Raw genomic sequence first — 19,018 nt, forward strand, 5'->3', positions numbered from 1 at the left:
AATAGTAAATACAGGATAAATACATTGGCTAAAATGTAAGTAAAAGTTATGGATAAAGGAAACCTTGCAGAGGAATTCATTCATTACTGCATTCATCCATTCATTTATTTATTTAGTTTTGAGAAAGGGTCTCATCCTGTAGCCCAGGCTGGCCTTGTACTCATGATCCTCCTGCCTCAGCCTCCTGAGTGCTGGGACTGCAGGTATGAGCCACCATGCCCAGCTTTCCTTTACTTTAGAACTTCAAATTTAAGCAAGTGTCATCTTCTAAGAATCTGTATCATGTAGTGAAATTATTTGAAGCTTCTCTCCCATTGCTTAAATTCTGCTCCAAGTTTCCTTCTACCACTAACTATGCTCTACTTTATCATTTAAGACTACCATTACAGAAGGTCAGTTTTTATGCACATATGAATCATATCACTTTTAGCTTGTCTTATTTTTGGCTTGTGTTTTCTTGTTAATTAAAATTTAAAGGAAGGGACTAGGCCTTTCTTTTTAATTTCTGTCTTCTCCACATGCTAGAATAGAGCACTGATTATAGTTACAATTTGGATAAATATGTGCCAGGTGCGTTCTTGAAAAAAGATATAGAAAAATAAAATTATTAAAATAATTTCTTTTTAAGACCTTGCCTTCTCTAAAACCTAAATAAAAGTAACTTCTCTTGCACTATAATCTATATTACCCCCTCACTCCAAGGAATATTAAGAACTTAGTTTTGAAATAAATTTTAATTTTTTTCTAAGTCTCACATATAACTTTGGTATTTTAACAAATGTTGGATGATAGCTAGGTTGCTAAGCTATAGGGATTTATAAATAAATTTTATCAATTCTGATATTTTTCTTAACTATTCTGAACCATTATAAAATTTCATGCATTAAGGTAAAATGGCCCCAAAGTAAGTAACATGCATTTTTTTTTTTTGAGACAGGGCCTTACTATGTAGCCCAGGCTGGCCTTGAACTTGTGATCCTTTGCCTCAGCCTCATGCCCAGCTACTCATATGCACTTTCTTGAGACCATGGACTTGTTAACATCTCTTTAGTCAGTACCTCTAGCTCCTAACGCCTATCCTTGCTGAGGTTTGGTTTTTTTCAGGATTTTGCTTTTAGTATTTACACTGTTACATACATACTTGCATTTGTGCATGATTTCATTTCTACCATACTCTGACTTAACATGGCACAGGGTTGTCTTGTTCTGTGTTATTAACGAAAGTTCATAGGACATCACCCTGGTAATTAAAATATGTAAAGAAGCATACAAAAATGCTTTTGCTTTTTGAACTCTAGACTCTGAGAAAAACTTAAAGATGACCTCATTACCATTGCTAGAATGATTATCCATACACTCCACTGAAGGAATGTTTTTCTATATCCCCTATCCCTGGTATATTACATAATGTATAGGATATGTGCTTATTGTCTTCTAAAATCTGAAAACTTTGAAATTATGAGTCTTAGATAGAGGCTGTCTTCAACATTAAGTGCTTTTCTACTGAGCCTGTAAAGTTGGTATTCCTCAAACCACCCATTCTTGTTCTATTGCTTCCTTCACACAACATACTCTCAAACACTCTTTCTTTCTCCTAAAGACTAGAATTATAGTCAATTCTTCCCACTTCTCTGCCAACATCTCTGACCTCTTCCCTGAACTTTAGGGCTATTGTGGTTTCTCAAAGAACTAAGTAAAGACTATCCTCTTCCTTTAGAATTTGAAACCAACTGGGAAATAGACACAGCAATCAAATAGAGATCAAAACTTCAGCCTTATTGCTAGAAAGCTTTCTTTGAGAAAACAGCAAAAAGTGCTAAAAAAGAACATAGGCCATGTATTTCCAATATAACTCGCTATTCTTCTTGATGGGGGGGTAAGGAAGGGGTAAATTTTTATTTTTAGTATTTCTGAATTGAAAGTGAAAAAATTCTACTTTTTTACTGATATAGGAACACTGGGTAAGAAAAGGAAGGCCCGTTCCCCCCTCACCCCCCACTTTTTTTGGCATTACTATGGTTTGAACTCAGGGCCTCATGCTTGTTAGGCAGGTGCTCTACCACTTGATCCACTCCTCCAGTCCTTTTTTGTGTTCGGTATTTTTGATATAGGGTCTCACTTTCATTTTTCCTGGCTGGCTTTGAACTGCCATCCTCCTGATCTCTGCCTTCTCCTGATCACTGCCTTCTGAGTAGTTAGAATTACAGGAGTGAACCAATGGCCCCTCGTTCACACTCTCTTAATTTTATGAATCTATATTTATCTTAACATTCCAAGTGTTACTAGCATGATCTATCCAAAATGAAAAGTTGAACATTCACCTTTCTTTAAGTAGTTGAGGAAGTATATTATTTATTACATTATTTCCCTTTCTTTAAATTATTCTCTATATTTCTAGCATGGCCTATAATCCCATGTAACTTTCTTACTTCAAGAGGAAATGACCTTTCTCTCTCTCTCTCTCTCTCTCTCTCTCTCTCTCTCTCTCTCTCTCTCTTCTCTCTTCTCTCTTCTCTCTCTCCCTCCCTCCCTCCCTCTCTCCTTCCCTCTTTCTCTCTCTCATGTTACTTTCAGGTAATACTGAACTTATTGTTATTTCATACTCTGGCCTTTCATCTTGGTCCACAGGTTGAGGACCTGGTTTTGTTGGTTCATTACTATATCCCCAGTACCTAGGACAGTTTTTAGTACATAATAGCTACTCAATAAATGGTGAATGATTAAATGAAGAAAACATCCACATAAAAATTATTCAGTAAATTTTGTATAAATTGATACAAAATGAGTATACAGGGCTAGCAGTGTACTCAATTGTAGAGTGTTTGCCTAACATGCACAAGCCTCTGGGTTTAATCCCAAGCACTGAAAAAAAAAAGTGAGTATACAAATTGGTATACACATTAAGGTCCTATAGAAAGGTAATTAACTTTAGTAGAAAGCATATGAAAGATTAAATGCTGAATTATAAAGTGTCTGGAAGATACTGGTATCTTTCTGAATCCAAGGGAAAGAAAACCATGTACTATGTACTGATATTCTATATATTTAAAAGAATTAGATCCACAATGCTGGGGCAAATTAAAACTGAAAGAAACCAATTGTACTTCAATTGCATAACCATATGAAAAGAGAAAAAGTGAATGCAAGTAACTTTTGAATACAGTGCTTCATCTATGTATCCTTTTCTAGAAGTAAAAAAGTGAAATTGTACATGAATTTTAAATTCTGCTAATTCTACTAATACCTACTAAGCTTGTATTTTATACTGAAATGGGTGGAACAATTCTGAACTCATGTTAAAAGTATTGTAGGACTGAAAAAATGAGAAGTGTGTTGACATAAGAGTTCTTACTGTGAAAAAAAATGTGTAGAATGAAGGACAGCAATAATGAACCCCCTGAAGTTAGACTGGAATTGGAAATGTACATGTATATTCAGAGACTAGAAGCAATGACACTCTTAATAGAAATGAACACACCTAGCATGTAAATCTTGGTGTCTAAACATCATCCCTTATTAAAATGAACCACATATTCTTGGAGAATGGTTCATTACAGGGCAAGAGCACAGAAGGTACATGGTAAGTCAAGATCGTCATATTGTGACAGGAAGTAAGAAAAAACAATTTTCAAAAATATGGACATATAGCTAAAGGACACAGGGAACACTTGAAGGGGCTCACTGGTCAAATTTTGGACAATTTGAGCATCGATTTAAATAAAGAAATTAATTGGCTATAACTCACTGATTAAAATGAAAATCCATGATGTCATCCTGATAAGAATTGGATAAACAAGGAAATAAATGCAGTATAAGGGACTCTCTTCCTTATGGTAGAAAACCATAGTAGAAATGTGAAAGGAGTAGTAGATTTGGAGAAATTAATATTTGGTGAACACCATATTAAAGATTGATTCAGCCAAAACTTACAAATAGTTGCTCAGTCTTGATGGTAAATTTTGATAAGGGGCAGAATATTTTCATGTTTTAAAACATGGTAACGGAAAATATCAGCTATATGGTAGAGACCGGGTGATTACAATTAACATCCAATGAGGGATACATGGACAAAATAACTCTACATGAGATATCCATTAAGGAACATAATTTCATTTTTAAAAGACCCTGGGATGGAGTTGCATGTCCTGAATCATGAGTAAATATTAAATAAGACCAAGTTGAGGAACATTCTTTAAAATAAATGTCTCAATATTCATTTACAAAGTTTAAGTCATCAAGGACAATGACTACCAGTTTAGATTATAGAAGACTAAAGAGACACGTTAGATCATTTTGGTCTGGATCCTGTACTAGAAGGAAAAAAAAATGTGAGGAAGGACATTATTGTGTCTACTAACTGTCCTGCAGTTGCAAAAGAGGATATCCTTGTTCTTAGAAAATATACACTGGATGTGAAGAAAATAAAGGGGCTGTGTGGGTGGCTCATGTCTGTATTCTCAGATAGTTGGGAAGCAGAGATTGGGAGAATTGTGGTTCAAGGCCAACCTGGGCAATCAGTAAGCTGTACATGGTGATTCCATAGCTGGCTATGCAAAAGGCCATGGGTAGGATTGCAGCCTGAGGATGGCCGAGACAAAAACCTACACAAAATACAACTAAGGTTAAGAAAGTGGTGGCGGGGTGGCGGGGGAGGGGGGGCCTGGAGGCATGGCTCAAGTGATAGAGAACCTGCCTTGCAAGTGTGAGGCTCTGAGTTCAAAATCTAGAACCACTATCAAAAAAGAAGAAGAAGGTGGTAAAGGACCATGGTGTATGCATCCAATGTAGTCTTAAATTTAGAAAACTAAATTGTATAGCTAGATAGATAAAAATCAATATGGCAATAATATAAATTTATAAATGCAGGTAAAGATGCACAGGAGATTCTGTGACTTTCTCATACAATTTTCTGTGAGTTGTAAGAAAAAATGCAACCACTTAATAAGCATACAGGAAGATATTTAGACTCAGCAATAGTCAAGGGTACAAAATAAAATGTGTACCATTTTTGTCTATTAAATTAGCAAAGTTTACTTATTTTTATTTTTAATGATAATGCTTATACTCACAAAGAAGCAGTAACACTGATACTATTACATTCTGATTATGGAAAGATAAATTGTTATTACTGTTTTTAGAAAGCAATTTACTAAAATGTATGTAGTAAGTTATTCCAGTAACTCCCAGGACCATAGATGGGAAGAAAATATCTTATGAGCTAAGATTTCTCTGGGAATTGTTTAAAACTGAAAATTTTTAAACAACATGTATTTTCAAAATGTGAATGGCTAAGGAAATGTGATACACTCATCAATGGAATATTTAGAAAACACTGATACTCATAAAAGAATTGGAAAATGCTTTCATGGTAAGTAAAAATGAAGGCTATTGCTTTTGTGGTAGGACTATACTGAATGTCTGTACTTATCTAAATCTACCTGTCCCTCTTCATAAGTAGTACCTAGTGTGATTATGCTTAGCTGGTGGACTGAGCAGTTTTGTTTCTTACTTTATTTTTATTTTCTAAGTTTTCTATGACCTTTTTTCAATTTGATGTTGCAATATGGGAAACTGAAGGTATGTTGCCCTTCTACGATACTTACACTTTTTTGCAAGATTTACGTAACTTGTTCTTGAATTCATCTGAAGATGTATTGAAGGCTGTGTCTTCTGCTACAATTGCTGAGGTTGCACGTGACAATAAGGAAGTTCAGGATGCTGTTGCTATGGAGGGAGCGATCCCTCCCCTGGTCGCTCTCTTTAAGGGGAGACAACTTAGTGTACAAGTGAAAGGTGCAGCGGCTGTGGAATCATTGGCGAGTTACAATCCTCTTATACAGAAGGCATTTCTGGAACGAAGACTAACGAAATATCTTCTAAAACTCCTGAAGGTAGGGATTTTATCATCACTAGCCATTTCTCTTAAATGACTTACTCCATTTTAATTTTGTATCATGAATAGAAAACCAAACCCAATCCTAGAGTAAACATTTTTATAAAACATATATCCTTAATGTGCACAATAAATGTTCACTGAATGAAAGCAATCTTTTTTTTTTTTAAATAGGCATTTCAAATAGATGTTAAGGAACAAGGAGCCATAGCACTTTGGGCCTTGGCAGGACAAACACTGAAACAACAAAAGTATATGGCAGAGCAGATCGGATACAACTTTATAATACATATGCTTTTGTCACCATCAGCTAAAATGCAGTACGTGGGTAAGTTATTTTCTATACATAAATCTGCACATTATAGAGCTCTGCGGTCTACAGTTCTCTCTCACCTTTCTGTACCAGGAGGTGAAGCAGTCATAGCTCTAAGTAAGGACAGCAGGCTGCATCAAAATCAGATCTGTGAAGGGAATGGAATTGCTCCTCTCGTTCGCTTGCTGAGAGTTAGTAAGATTGCTGAAGGCACACTTCTCAGTGTCATCAGAGCAGTGGGATCCATCTGTATTGGTTTGTACACATCTCAATTTCTTAAGTATCTATAAGAAAAAAAGGATAAGTAAAGAAATTAAAATTAATCTCTTCCTTTCAATTATCACTAGAGCCCTAAATCATATTCAATCTGTAAAAATTTGTAGACAGTTTCTCCAAGACCTTGGTTAGTATAAGTGGCATAATTAAGAATTTTATGTGGGTCTTGCTCTTAAATGCTAGGTAGAATGCAAAATGAACACACTGAGCAATGACTATTTTGACTTAAAGGAATCTCATATTTTAAGAGAAAATACTTCTTTTGAATTTCAAGAGTATAAGTTTTAAAAGCGTTTCTAATGCTAGGATACATTTTCCAATGCCAGTCTCTTTATGCAGTAATTCTTTGTTTATAAAGTAGCCTTCATTGCAATGGAATTGACTGTTTTGGATACCTGAAAAACCTTGTGGAATTTTTAGTGATTGACCTATAAAAATAACAATTTGAGTTCATGAATGCAGGGGACTGATTATAGACTGTTTCTTGCAAACAAGAATAAAAAAAAATAGGTGTTGGTATTTCTTCAAAAGTAGTTTGGCTGAATGAAGTACATAGGGATTGATTCCAAATATTTAACTCCTTAGATTCATTAACTTCTCCAACATAATCAGCTACAGAAGACAATGTTTCTATTTTTGGCCAGAAAAATGCTATAAGTTACAGATATTTCTAAAATTCTAGTAAATGATAACATATATACAAAGTTGCCTGATACACACACACACACACACACACACACACACACACACACACACACAGACCACACACTTCTTCCCATTAGTTCACTTCAAAGTTGTCTATATCAATGGGGGAGGGAAAGAAATGAGAGTGTTCTTTGCTCCATCTACTTGCACCAGTTCCTTCAAACTTCTCCAGAGAGAAATATGAGTAAAGCTGAATCTTGTATTTATATTTAGGTATGTAAACCCACTATATATGTATTGTGATGTTTATTAGCAAAACGGAATTAAAATATTTTATACATGCTCACTAAAAAGAGATCACTTTAATTCTCCATTGAGATCAGGCTTATAATGTAAAGTAATGTGTTATAAAGGGCAACAGTAAGATTGTCTTTTTAATACATTTAACTTAAAGAATCTAGAATTTTCACTCAGTGATTACTTTGGCAATTTTTGTAGAAATAGAACTTTTTATGGAAAAAAATAACTATATAATTAAGTACATAGCATATAATAGTTCTTCAATAAATGATAGCTATTATTATTATTCCTTGACAATATATCACTTTTATAATTTATTTTCTGTGTCTATTAGAAAGCCATCCACAATTCTAATACTAAATTCTACATGTTTAGTCACACAAATGCACTCTTAAAAAATTAATGCTGGACTATTAAAATGTCAATATAACATTTCCATTCATTATTTACTAACCATATTACCTTAAGACACTTTATCAGCCAATAACATCAGGATACATTTGTCTTTACCATTTACTAGATGGAAAAAATATCACCTCATTGACATGTGAACTCTTACAGGTGTAGCCCATACCTGCAATCCCATTAGTCAACAATTTGTTGTAGAAGAAAATGCCTTTCCAGTACTTATCCATCTACTAAGAAATCACCCTTCACCTAACATTAAGGTACATATGAAGATTTAAAATTTCCTTGATACAGTAAAATTAACAAATATCACTTTTAAGAATAATTTGTAGCTTTCTGAAAGTTCAGAAGTGTAGAAAATTTAACCTGTAAAGTACAATCCTAGAAGTTGGAAATAATAACGATTGCTACAAACTATGTTAGCAGTAAATGTTATTAAAATATGATTTCTTTAAATATGGAAAGAAAGGCTTACTCTTAACTTTTTAAAGACATTTTCTTCCTTTCATCATCCCTATTTCCTCAGATATCAATTATTAAAACTGGGTGGGGACAGTGGGCATGTACAACTCACATGGCAGTATTTCTCAAATACTGTGTGTGCTAGACATCAAAGCAGCCTGGGTTGCCTGGCAGGTATAGTTTTCTCAAGGCTGGACATTACAGAAAAATACTGTAAGTATTCACTCTTCATTTACTTTTAGTAAAATGCCCTTAATAAAATGACATTCACATGAATTCAAATCCTTTTAGAAAGGCTTTAGAAATTCAAGAAATCTATATAGTTTGTCAGGCAGGAAATTATAATAACAAAAATACATTTGCTTCTCAAAATCTTGTAGGTGGTCTATTAGAGATGAGGAAATGAAGATAATATAGGAGGAAAACATGTTAATAATATAAACTGCAGTGTTTCTTTTAACAGATAAGTTTGTTATCATAAAAGATGCCACAAGTTATGTGGCCTTTCTGGAAATGAGATTATTTTATCATAAGAGTTCATTAGGGAAACAAAAGGAAGAAACAGTCTACAATCATTTGGCTTGAATTATAAATAAGAGCTACACTGACATTCAAAGTAGAAGTAAATTTCATTAAGACTGGAAGATGCTATGTCAAATATATTTTATTTTAAAATGTGCACATTTTGATAAAGAAGTCTATTTCAATTCCATTCGTCTATATTTCAGTATATATCTTCTATGGGTTTTGAAACTTGTTAAAATAGAACATAAATTTCCTATATTTCCTCTCTCTCTCTCTCTCTCTCTCTCTCTCTCTTTCTTTCTGTCTTTATTTTGGTACTAGGAATTAGATCCAGAGCCTTGTGCATTCTAAGAAAGCACTCTACCACTGGGCTAACATCCCCAACCCTACACAAATACCTTTCAATACTGTCTCTCAAAATAAGATTCTATATTGGACAAACTATTTCACAATAATGCAATAGTCATGCTTTTCAAATTCATAGCCTTTTTATAGAAATGCATAATGTATACTTTAAAAACTTTAATCTGTTGAGCTCCAATAATGCACAAGTTTCACCTTCCTAATGGACTTAAGAATGTACATTAAATGACTCCAAAACTAAAGGAGGAAAACACTTCCTCAGCTCTATTTCACAAAGCTTTGCTTAAATTAATAGGCATTCCAACTGAATGGTAGTATCTAACAAGAAACTTGAAAACAATGCCAGAAAATATTTTTTAAAAAATTTAGATGTGCAGGGGATACAACGATGCACTTAGGACTAGGATTCTATCTTACATGCCCTACTAGCCCTAGTGCCCTCCCTGCTGCCCTCAAGGAAGCTCAGTGGTTGTCCCTGCCACAGAGAGGAAGGATCTTTCCTGCTGTTAAAAATGATGGATAGTCTTCCAGAAGTCATGTCACTCTTTAAAGACTAATCAGAGAATTGAATCAACCAGTTATACTTTAGCAAATTTTATAGTGTCTTTCTACAATATATCATATAGAAATATTTGTATAATGAAATAAGTCACTTGAAAATGCATGAGTGAAAAATAATTTCTGAAAATCACATATTTAGGTTGAAGTGGCATTTTCCTTGGCATGCATTGTCCTAGGGAATGAAACCTTGCAGAATGAATTACAAGAGACTGAAGGATTTAAATATTCTGATGTCCTTTATCTCCTTCACTCAACAGATAAGGTAATTCCTTTACAAACATTAGTATCCATTCAGAAAAAAATGGTTTTTAGAAACTGTCAAATTATCATCAAATCTTCTTCATGGCAGTAGTCAAATGTATTGTTTAAGAAATGTAATGTCAAACTGAAAAAAAAAGAAATGTAAAAGATCTCTTTGTAGTTATTAGTTTGTAATTACGTAATAATATAGCTCCATATTTTTCATAGTTGTCAGACTTCACATCTTTGACATGCAGCAATTTTAATGCTTGGTGATGTGCCAAAAAGAAATCTCTTCTGTCATGAATCAAACCTTCAACCTAATTTTGTGCCATTCGAACCCTCAGTCATCCATTTTTAAAAAAGTATTTAAGCTAGGGATGTAGCTCAGTGGCTGGGTATTTGCCTAGCATGCATGACCTCCGGGTTCTAGCCCCAGTATACTACCTCCCCGAAAAGTATTTAATACATTTCACTGGATTATCACTAAAAGGGAGAATGCTGCCATAATTGACAGAATAAAAAGTTTTCACAAACAGAAATTTACTTTCAGGTTAAATCACTGTTGGTGCCTCTTACTTTATTATTTCTTATTATCAACATACATTAATTATATAAGATAATGGGTTTCATTATGACATTTTCATACATGTTCTTTGATCTATTCATCCCCTCATTGACCTCTCTTGTCCCCTTTCCACTGGTTCCCTCTTCTAATTTCATGCCTTTCTTTTTCAAATCGAGATTCTGCACATGAAAGAAAACATGATATTTGCCTCTCTGAGTCTGGCTGTTTTCATTTTAACTGATTGTCTCTGGCTCCACCCGTTTTCCTGAAAATGACATGATTTTGTTCTTCCTTGTGGCTGAATAATACTCCATTTTGTACATATATCACATTTGTTTTATTCACTCATCAGTTGATGGGCACCTATGCTGATTCTATAACTTCACTATTGTGAATAGTGTGGCAATCAATATGAGTGTTCAGGTACCTCTATTATATATTGACTTAGATTCATTCAGGTATACACCCAGAAATGGTATAGCTGGATCATATCTATTTTTAGTTTTTTGATGAGCCGCCATACTGATTTCCATAGTGGCTGCACTACTTTAGATTCCTACAAACAGTGTATAAGGGTTTCTTTCCTCCACTCCCTATATCCTTGCCAGCATTTTTTGTTTGTTTTCTTAGTAATAGTCATTCTGACTGTGGTGAGATAGAATCTCAAGGCAGTTTTGATTTGCATTTTCCTGATGGTTAAATATGTTGAACATTTTTTTCATGTATTTATTGGCCATTTGTATTTCTTGAGAACTGTCTGTTCAATTCAATTGTCAATTTGATTGGATCATTTATTATTTTGGTATTTAATTTTTTGAGTTCTTTACATATTTTGGATATTAATCCCTGTCAGCTGAATAGCTGGCAAAGATTTTCTCCTTATGCCGATAACTCTTTCCTTGCTGTGCAGAAGCTTTGTGATTCAATGAAATCTTATTTGTCAATTCTTGCTATTATTTCATGGGCTATTAAAAGCTTATCCAGAAAGTCATCACGTATGCCTTTATCTTGAAGTGTTTTCTCCTACTAGTTTCAAAGTTTCAGGTCTTACACTCAGAAAATTAGAGTGATAGCAAATAAATAATATTATTTTGTACCTTAAACTGTTAGAAAAACAAGAGCAAACCAATTCAAAAAAGTAATGGGCAGAAAGAGATTATAAAAATCAGGACAGAAATCAATTAATTAGAGACCAAAAGAAAGATACAGTGAATCAATGAAACAAAAGTTGGTTCTTTGAAAAACAAATAAACAAGATAGACAAACCTTTAACTAAATTAATTAAAAGGAGAAGACCTGAATTAATAAAATCAGAAATGAAAAAGTGGATATTATAACAGATACCAATGCAATTCAGAAGCTCATACGGGAATATTTTGAAAACTTATACTCCAGAAAACTAGATGACACCTGTGACCCACCAAAATTGAACCAAGAGATCATTACCAACTGAACAGATCTACAACAAGTAATGAGATAGAGACTGTTATAAAGAATCTACCAATAAAGAAAAGCCTGGGCCCAAAAGGATTCACTGGTGAATTCTACCAGACCTTTAAAGAAGAATTAACACCAGTGCTCCTCAAACTATTCCATAAAATACAAAAGGAAGGAATAGTATCAAACTCATTCTACAAAGCCAGTATTACCCTAATACCAAAACCAGGTAAACATACATCAAAAAATAGAAGTTACAGGCCAATATCTCTGATGAACTTAAATGCAAAAATCCTCAATAAAATACTTGGTAACAGAATTGAACAACACATTAAACAGATTATATACCGTGATTAAGTAGGTTTCAATCCAGGGATGCAAGAATGGTATAACATATGCAAATCTATAAACATAATACAACACATAAACAGAATCAAAGATAAAAACTACAGCATCATCTCAATAAATGCAGAAAAGCCTTTGGAAAATTCAATATCCTTTCATGAAAAATGCACTAAAGAAACTCTGAAGGAACATTCCTCAACATTATAAAGGCTATATATGACAAACCTATAGCCATCATAATAAATGGGGAAAAATGAAACAATTTCCTCTAAAATCAAGAACAAGGCAATGGTGTTCACTCTCCCCACTATTATTAAATATAGTACTGGAATTTCTAGCCAGAGCAATAAGACAGGAGAAAGAAATAAAATGTACTCAAATAGAAAAGGAAGAAGTCAAATCATCCCTGTTTGCAGATGACATGATCTTATACCTAAAAGACCTGAAAAACTCTACCAAAAAACTCCTAGATCTCATAAACACATTCAACAATGTGTTGAGATACAAAATCAATACACAAAAAACAGTTGCATTTCTATACACAAACAATGAGTAGTCTGAGAAATTAGGAAAACAATACCATTCACAATAGCTTCAAAAAATTAAAATACCTAGGAATAAATTTAACAGAGGAGGCAAATGGTATGTATAATGAAATTTTTCTCAGTTTCTGTGATGTTATTGTCAACAATTTGTGTACTGTCACTGGTTCATGCACTTTTTGAATAGTATTATCCTAGAGAAATGGGAGCTATTGTCTACAATGTATCTGCAATCAGGGGAGAAAATCAACAATTATGTCTCCCAGTTCTGTGAAATTTTAGAGGTACATAGGAGGGTTGGGAATGAAGTCATGTTGTTTTTTCTAAAATGTAAAATGTTACTGTACCGTAGTACACTAAAATATATAAAGAAGTGCTAGAAATATGGGAATACGGTGAGGAGACTGACTATACCACCTTTTTTGTTGTTGTTGTCCTGTACTGTTCCTTCTTAGTATTTTATTTTCATTCCTTATTTGTTCTTCTCTTTGTTCTTCTTCCACACATCTCTCTCAAGTTCCTTCTCAGTCTGTTATCACCTCATTGACTCTCTGGACCTGTATTTAACTCATAATAGACACATCTTTGTGCACCAGTTCTATAGATACAGGGAATCTTAGGAAACCAGAAGATTTAAGGATAAAGCAAAGCATTTTCTGATCTTGGCCAAAATTTTTAATGCTAAGAAATATCACAATGGTGAGTTAAAAGTCTTTTAGGGCTTCCTATACACTTTACTAAGTATGTTTCAAACTACTTGCCCCCAAAACACTGTTATGATTGAGATCTGGATGTCTCTCAGAGGCTTATGTGTTAAATCTTGGCTCCTGCTGGTGGCATTATTGGAAGGTGGCTGAAACTTTAAGAGGTGAAGCCCAGTTGGAGGAAATAGCTCATTTGGTATATGCTCTTGAGGGAATATTGGGAATCCAGTTCCTTTCTTTCTCTGCTTCCTGCCCACCATGAAAGGAACTGCTTTGTTCTGCCACATGCTTCTCCCTCATCTTAAGCCCCTAAACAACTAGACCAAGCAACCATGGACTAAAACCTCTGAAACTGTGAGACAAAATAAAATATTCACCCTTTTAGTTGTTTACCTCAGGTATTTTGTCATGATGATGGAAAGCTAGCACAGGGACACATTGGTATTCTTACGGCTATAGAGAAAGTACTAAGCATTGTTGTCCTCAATTAAATCTACAGTTGGATACTTACAAAGGTCTGTTGTAGGAATTAAGAAGAGAGGAAGGAATATTTAGCAACAAAATGTCACTGAACAACTAGCTATCCTACGATAATGATAAGATGACAATAAAATTTAAGTCAGTTAACCCAGATTCTAGAAACTCTTAGCCACATTGATGTCTACTTGGAAATGCAATAAGTAATATAATTTTAAAATTATTTTTGAATCTTTCTTGTGCTGTAAAACTAGAGTACATTAGGTGAAATAGACTTCTGAGAATGATTTTTATAAGGTACATAAAATTAATTTTACTATTTGTCATCCTACTCACTTTATTATTTAAAATATATAGTCTAGTACATTGGAAATATACTTTTGAAGAGATTTTAGTCAACATAAAAAACAGGCACTCTTCTCCCATTTATAAATCACGGTGATTATAAAGAGAAAATGTGGGTATAACCACCCTTGGTAGTTAGGTACATGAAAGGCTATATGAAGCAGAGGGTATTAAGAGAGTTGACATTCAGAGTAAAAAAAGTATGGAAAAATATGTCCTTCCTCAAGGATTATTTTTTTTAACCTGTTAGACTGGGAGTAGCCAGTATGATTCTTGTGACTGATAGTAGCTGGCATGGTGAGAGTAACCAAGCTGTGGGATTCATTTTGAAACAAAACTAACCAAATGCTTTATAAACCATCTTGTCTATTGTAGGTTTCCAGTAATAATGCAGGATCAAAACTTAAATGGAAAAGTAGTGAAAATAGTTTGATTTCAAGCATACTTATTTCACTCTTCCTCTATCCAACTTGGATTCACAGGCACGATCCTTTGGTTCATTTCTCATTATCACTCTATCCTATTTGGCTCAAGTTTCTGCTAGCAGTTAATCTATCTTTTGTTCATGACTGAGACCTTGTTCCTTATTCCTTTGACTATACCTAATACTTTTTTTCTTACCTAAGGCTAGGTGACTACTTTGCGTGTGTGTGTATAATTTTTATTATGAAAAATTTCAAAAAATAGACATACAGAGAAGCATAAGGAAATTAAATATTTCATGACCCAACTTCAACAATAATCAACTCATGATCACTCTCATTTCATCCATATACCCACTAATTTCTCTACACTATTGTTAAAGCAAATTTCAGGCATCATATCATTTTATCTGTAAATATTTCAATATGTATATATAGCATTTTTATATGATTAATAGTGGTGGAAGAAAACTCACCAAGATTTATGAGTTGATTAATTAGTTATCTCTGTGATATGTACTACACTCTTGAAACAAAATGCATTATAGTTAAATTAATATTAAAAATAATATTTGGGTGCTCACTTCAGCAGCACATACACTAAAAAAAAAATTAGAATGATACAGAGATTAGCATGGTCCCTGTGCAAGGATGACATGCAAATTTGTGAAGCGTTCCATATTTAAAAAATAATATTTGGTAGTAAGAGTCTATCTTTTGGATATTTCTGAAAGTTCTACCATACTGGTACAAATTAGCTGGCTTTTATTGTTTGCTAAGTTTAAGAATGTTAAAATGTAGATACTCCTATAATGTCTGAAAGAAATACATAGCATGCTACAAGAAAAGGGCTTTCTTATTTGTTTGTTTTTGTTTTTGAGATGGGTTCTTTCTATGTAGCTCAGACTGCCCTCAAACTCAGCCTCATGAGTCATGCACGACGTGGTATACCGGGCTACCAGGAAAGTTTTGATTTATGAAATCTTTCTAATCTTGAAATAAAAATAAACGTGCTGAAATAAAAAGTTGAAGGTTAATAAAATTATTTCTTCCTCTTGTGATTTAGGTATTCAATCTAACATTTTATTTGAAAATTTAAAATGTTTTCTCTTTTCTTCTTCCTGCCACCACACTAGTTTTATTTGTTCAGTAATATTCTTGGATATTCTATGTTAGCTGTTTTCCCCAGTAATATATTTTATTCCCAGTGATAAGGATGCAATGCATTTTAATGGGCAAGAATTCAAAACCTATGATGTTCAGTAACAAGGTAAATGAAGTAATTTGAAGGTAATGCATATTTTTCCTGTTTCTAGGAAATTTGCTTAAGAGCAGGATATGCATTAACTCTTTTTGCCTTCAATAATCGCTTTCAACAATACTTAATACTAGAAAGTGGAATGATGACCATATCTATTTTTGAACCTTTTCTTAAATCAATAATTGAAACTGAGAAGGCAATGGCAGCATTTCAGGTATGAAATCAGAGATTAACATCTCAAGTTAATAAGTATATCCTTTTAGTGAGACTCTTAGAATTGGGGGAATCCAGATAAATGCTTATTGATTTATAAAATTTAGTACTGTGCACAGCTCCTCCTACCTCATGAAAAGTCCATTATATATGAGGATTTCTTCATTTACATGGAATTACAAGGTACTTTTATCTTTATACCTCATCTGATGGAGGTTGATAGACAGGTAGTATTATTTTGATCACCCCATATTTTGAATAAATACGTGGAGAAACGTGTTCATAACTAAGCCAGAAGATTTTTAGCTGATCAGTGATTCTTCAAGGCTGTAACAACTATATGTATTTGGGTTCTTAGCAGTCTTATCGCTCTTCATTATGATATCACATTTAGGAGAAGTATTTTCTGTGATCTTGCACTTCAAGAATGCAAAAGTTGCAAACATTGCAGGAAGAATAATACAGCCTATTGTGGTCACTGCTCTGACCAATTAGGGACAAGTGCTCTAACTCCTCCCTGCAACCACTCACTTTTCTTCTATTGCCTCCCACCAAATACCCCCTTTGTCTTCCTGACAAGTACTCCCCATCATAAAAACTTAGAAAAGCTGAGAAGAAATGTTGAATGATTCTATGCTTCTTTTTATTTTTAGGTTATTGTATTAGCTAAAGTCATTATAGATGTGGACCATATTACTCTGTCTGCAAGAGGTGTTACTATTTTAGTTGATAGTCTGTATTCAGTTCAGACCTCTACTCTTGCCTTGACAGGTAAGAAACAAGTAGAAGGTAATTGTACCCACATAAAACTGTTATCAAAATTTTAGTCTGTAATCTGAGCAATATTAAAATAGTAAATCTGATACTCTGTTACACAGTTTGAAAACTGAGATAAAGTTAATTTTTATGTAACTCTAGAGTAAGTCTACATAGAACAGTGGGCCTCTACTCCACACTCTGAATAGGAGCACAGTAACCCTGAACACATCCTCTTTTGATTTCCTAATTACTTTTTCAAACCATGAATTATTTTCTAGTATATAAAGTGAGAATTCACTATGAACTACCATGAACAAACCTTACATGATTATTTATAACAGTGGTGGTAGATTTGCAGTGATGTACCTCTGTCCAGTTTCCTTTTGACCATTTGTGTACTTTTAAAGAGCCATTTAAGAGTTCTCTGTATTACTATGCAACACAGCAAAGAAAAATAGTTCAATAGAGCTCTTGACACAATGTTAATTGTGTAATTATGTCTACTCCAGATCTAACCTTACTGTTTACACACAATATGTGATCAATAATAGTTAGCTGATTTGATATATCAGTCAAAGCAACATCCATAAATCAGTGTCAGAATGACAGTTGGTGACTACTGCCAAAATAAATAGTATTTGTGTTTTAACTGAAATGGATTGCTTACAAGCAGCAAAGAAAACTCCATTTGATACAGTATAGAATTATATTTTCATGGAATATATTTGCATGGCAAAGAAGAAAAACAAACAAATGAAAACTTTCTGATGGCAACTTATTAGGAAAAAACATGTTTTAAATAAATTATTAAATATTTCCATCAAAATAACAGTATTTCAATGTCAGAGTAATTCTCTGACTCTGAAAACAACAATTGTAGTATGTTATAATTTCAGTCCACAAGCTCTGTTGTATAAGAAATGACATTTTAAAGCTAAGAATAGTGGTTCATGCATATAATCCCAACACTGGTGAGGCTGAGGCAGGGGAATCCAGAGCTCAAGGGCAGCCTAGGTTATATAGTAAGACCATGTTTCAAAAAACAAAAACAACGAAAAAGAAATGTCATATTATATCTGCTTTCAAAATATTAAATTAATTCCTCCAATCTTGGAAGAACTCTCTGTACTCTTAACACCAGAGTCATATGCATGCAGAGAGATGCACATCTGGAGTATATCACGCAAAGGAGGACAATCCAGCCTCAGCAATTGTGTAAAATAATTGCTCACTGCCAAGTTGCCAAAGGTCCAGTTTTCCTATGTGTACCACTTATTCTCCACTTAAAGTGGAGAATAAATTCTCCTTTGATAATTATAAACCTAAGTTCGCCTTAGTTTTAGATTCTTTAACCCCTCTAATGGTTTCTCATCTTAAAGACATCTTTTTAACTTTACAGAGAGGTTACCTTTAGACAACTTTTAATTTAGACTAGCATCCATTCTGGGGCTAGAAACACAAAGAGTTCCAAGGCTTAAAATGAATGCCAGAAAAAAATACAAGGAGAACAAAAATTCAGTTCATATCTCAATAAAGTATCTACCCATACATGTAGAAACACATAAATATGTTAAAACACCAAAGTGAATGAAATAGCATTAAGTTGGTAGCTACATATTTATTTATTTTAATTATTGGGTCACTTTATTATTTTTAGTCCCAAAATATTTCTTTTTGTGCTAAAAACTTCAATGATTTTAAACTCTCCAGTAATTGATATAATACTTTATTATTTTAAAAATATCATTAAGTTCTTAACTCAAAGACCTTTGAACTGCAAAAGAACAAATTGCTGAGTGATAATTCAATTTTAAATGTCAATTTAAACAGAGTATATTTTGAAGCCATGGAAGGAGGAAATCCTCTGATTTAAATTTTCCCACCCTTACATAAACCTGTTTAATGTTTACTACTTGCAACAGAAAATCAAACCGTAATTTTAGGAGGCATTTACTGTAC

At 33.5% G+C, this 19,018-nt stretch overlaps 1 protein-coding gene and 1 non-coding gene across 2 annotated transcripts in view; both read left to right on the forward strand.

Moving 5' to 3' along the window:
• Ankar (ankyrin and armadillo repeat containing) overlaps window positions 1–19,018 on the forward strand; it is a 62,778-nt gene that overhangs the window by 35,389 nt on the left and 8,371 nt on the right. The window contains exons 14-19 of the mRNA XM_074071269.1: window positions 5,650–5,891; window positions 6,068–6,461; window positions 7,989–8,095; window positions 9,886–10,008; window positions 16,143–16,301; window positions 16,954–17,071. Of these exons, the coding sequence (XP_073927370.1) occupies window positions 5,650–5,891; window positions 6,068–6,461; window positions 7,989–8,095; window positions 9,886–10,008; window positions 16,143–16,301; window positions 16,954–17,071 (1,143 nt within the window). The remainder of the gene's footprint in view (window positions 1–5,649; window positions 5,892–6,067; window positions 6,462–7,988; window positions 8,096–9,885; window positions 10,009–16,142; window positions 16,302–16,953; window positions 17,072–19,018) is intronic.
• LOC141422850 (U6 spliceosomal RNA) lies at window positions 15,403–15,512 on the forward strand. Its single transcript, XR_012447566.1, has one exon. It is a non-coding gene; the product is annotated as a U6 spliceosomal RNA (small nuclear RNA).

The sequence above is a fragment of the Castor canadensis genome, chromosome 4 (assembly GCF_047511655.1).
Source record: "Castor canadensis chromosome 4, mCasCan1.hap1v2, whole genome shotgun sequence".
Taxonomy (NCBI): domain Eukaryota; kingdom Metazoa; phylum Chordata; class Mammalia; order Rodentia; family Castoridae; genus Castor; species Castor canadensis.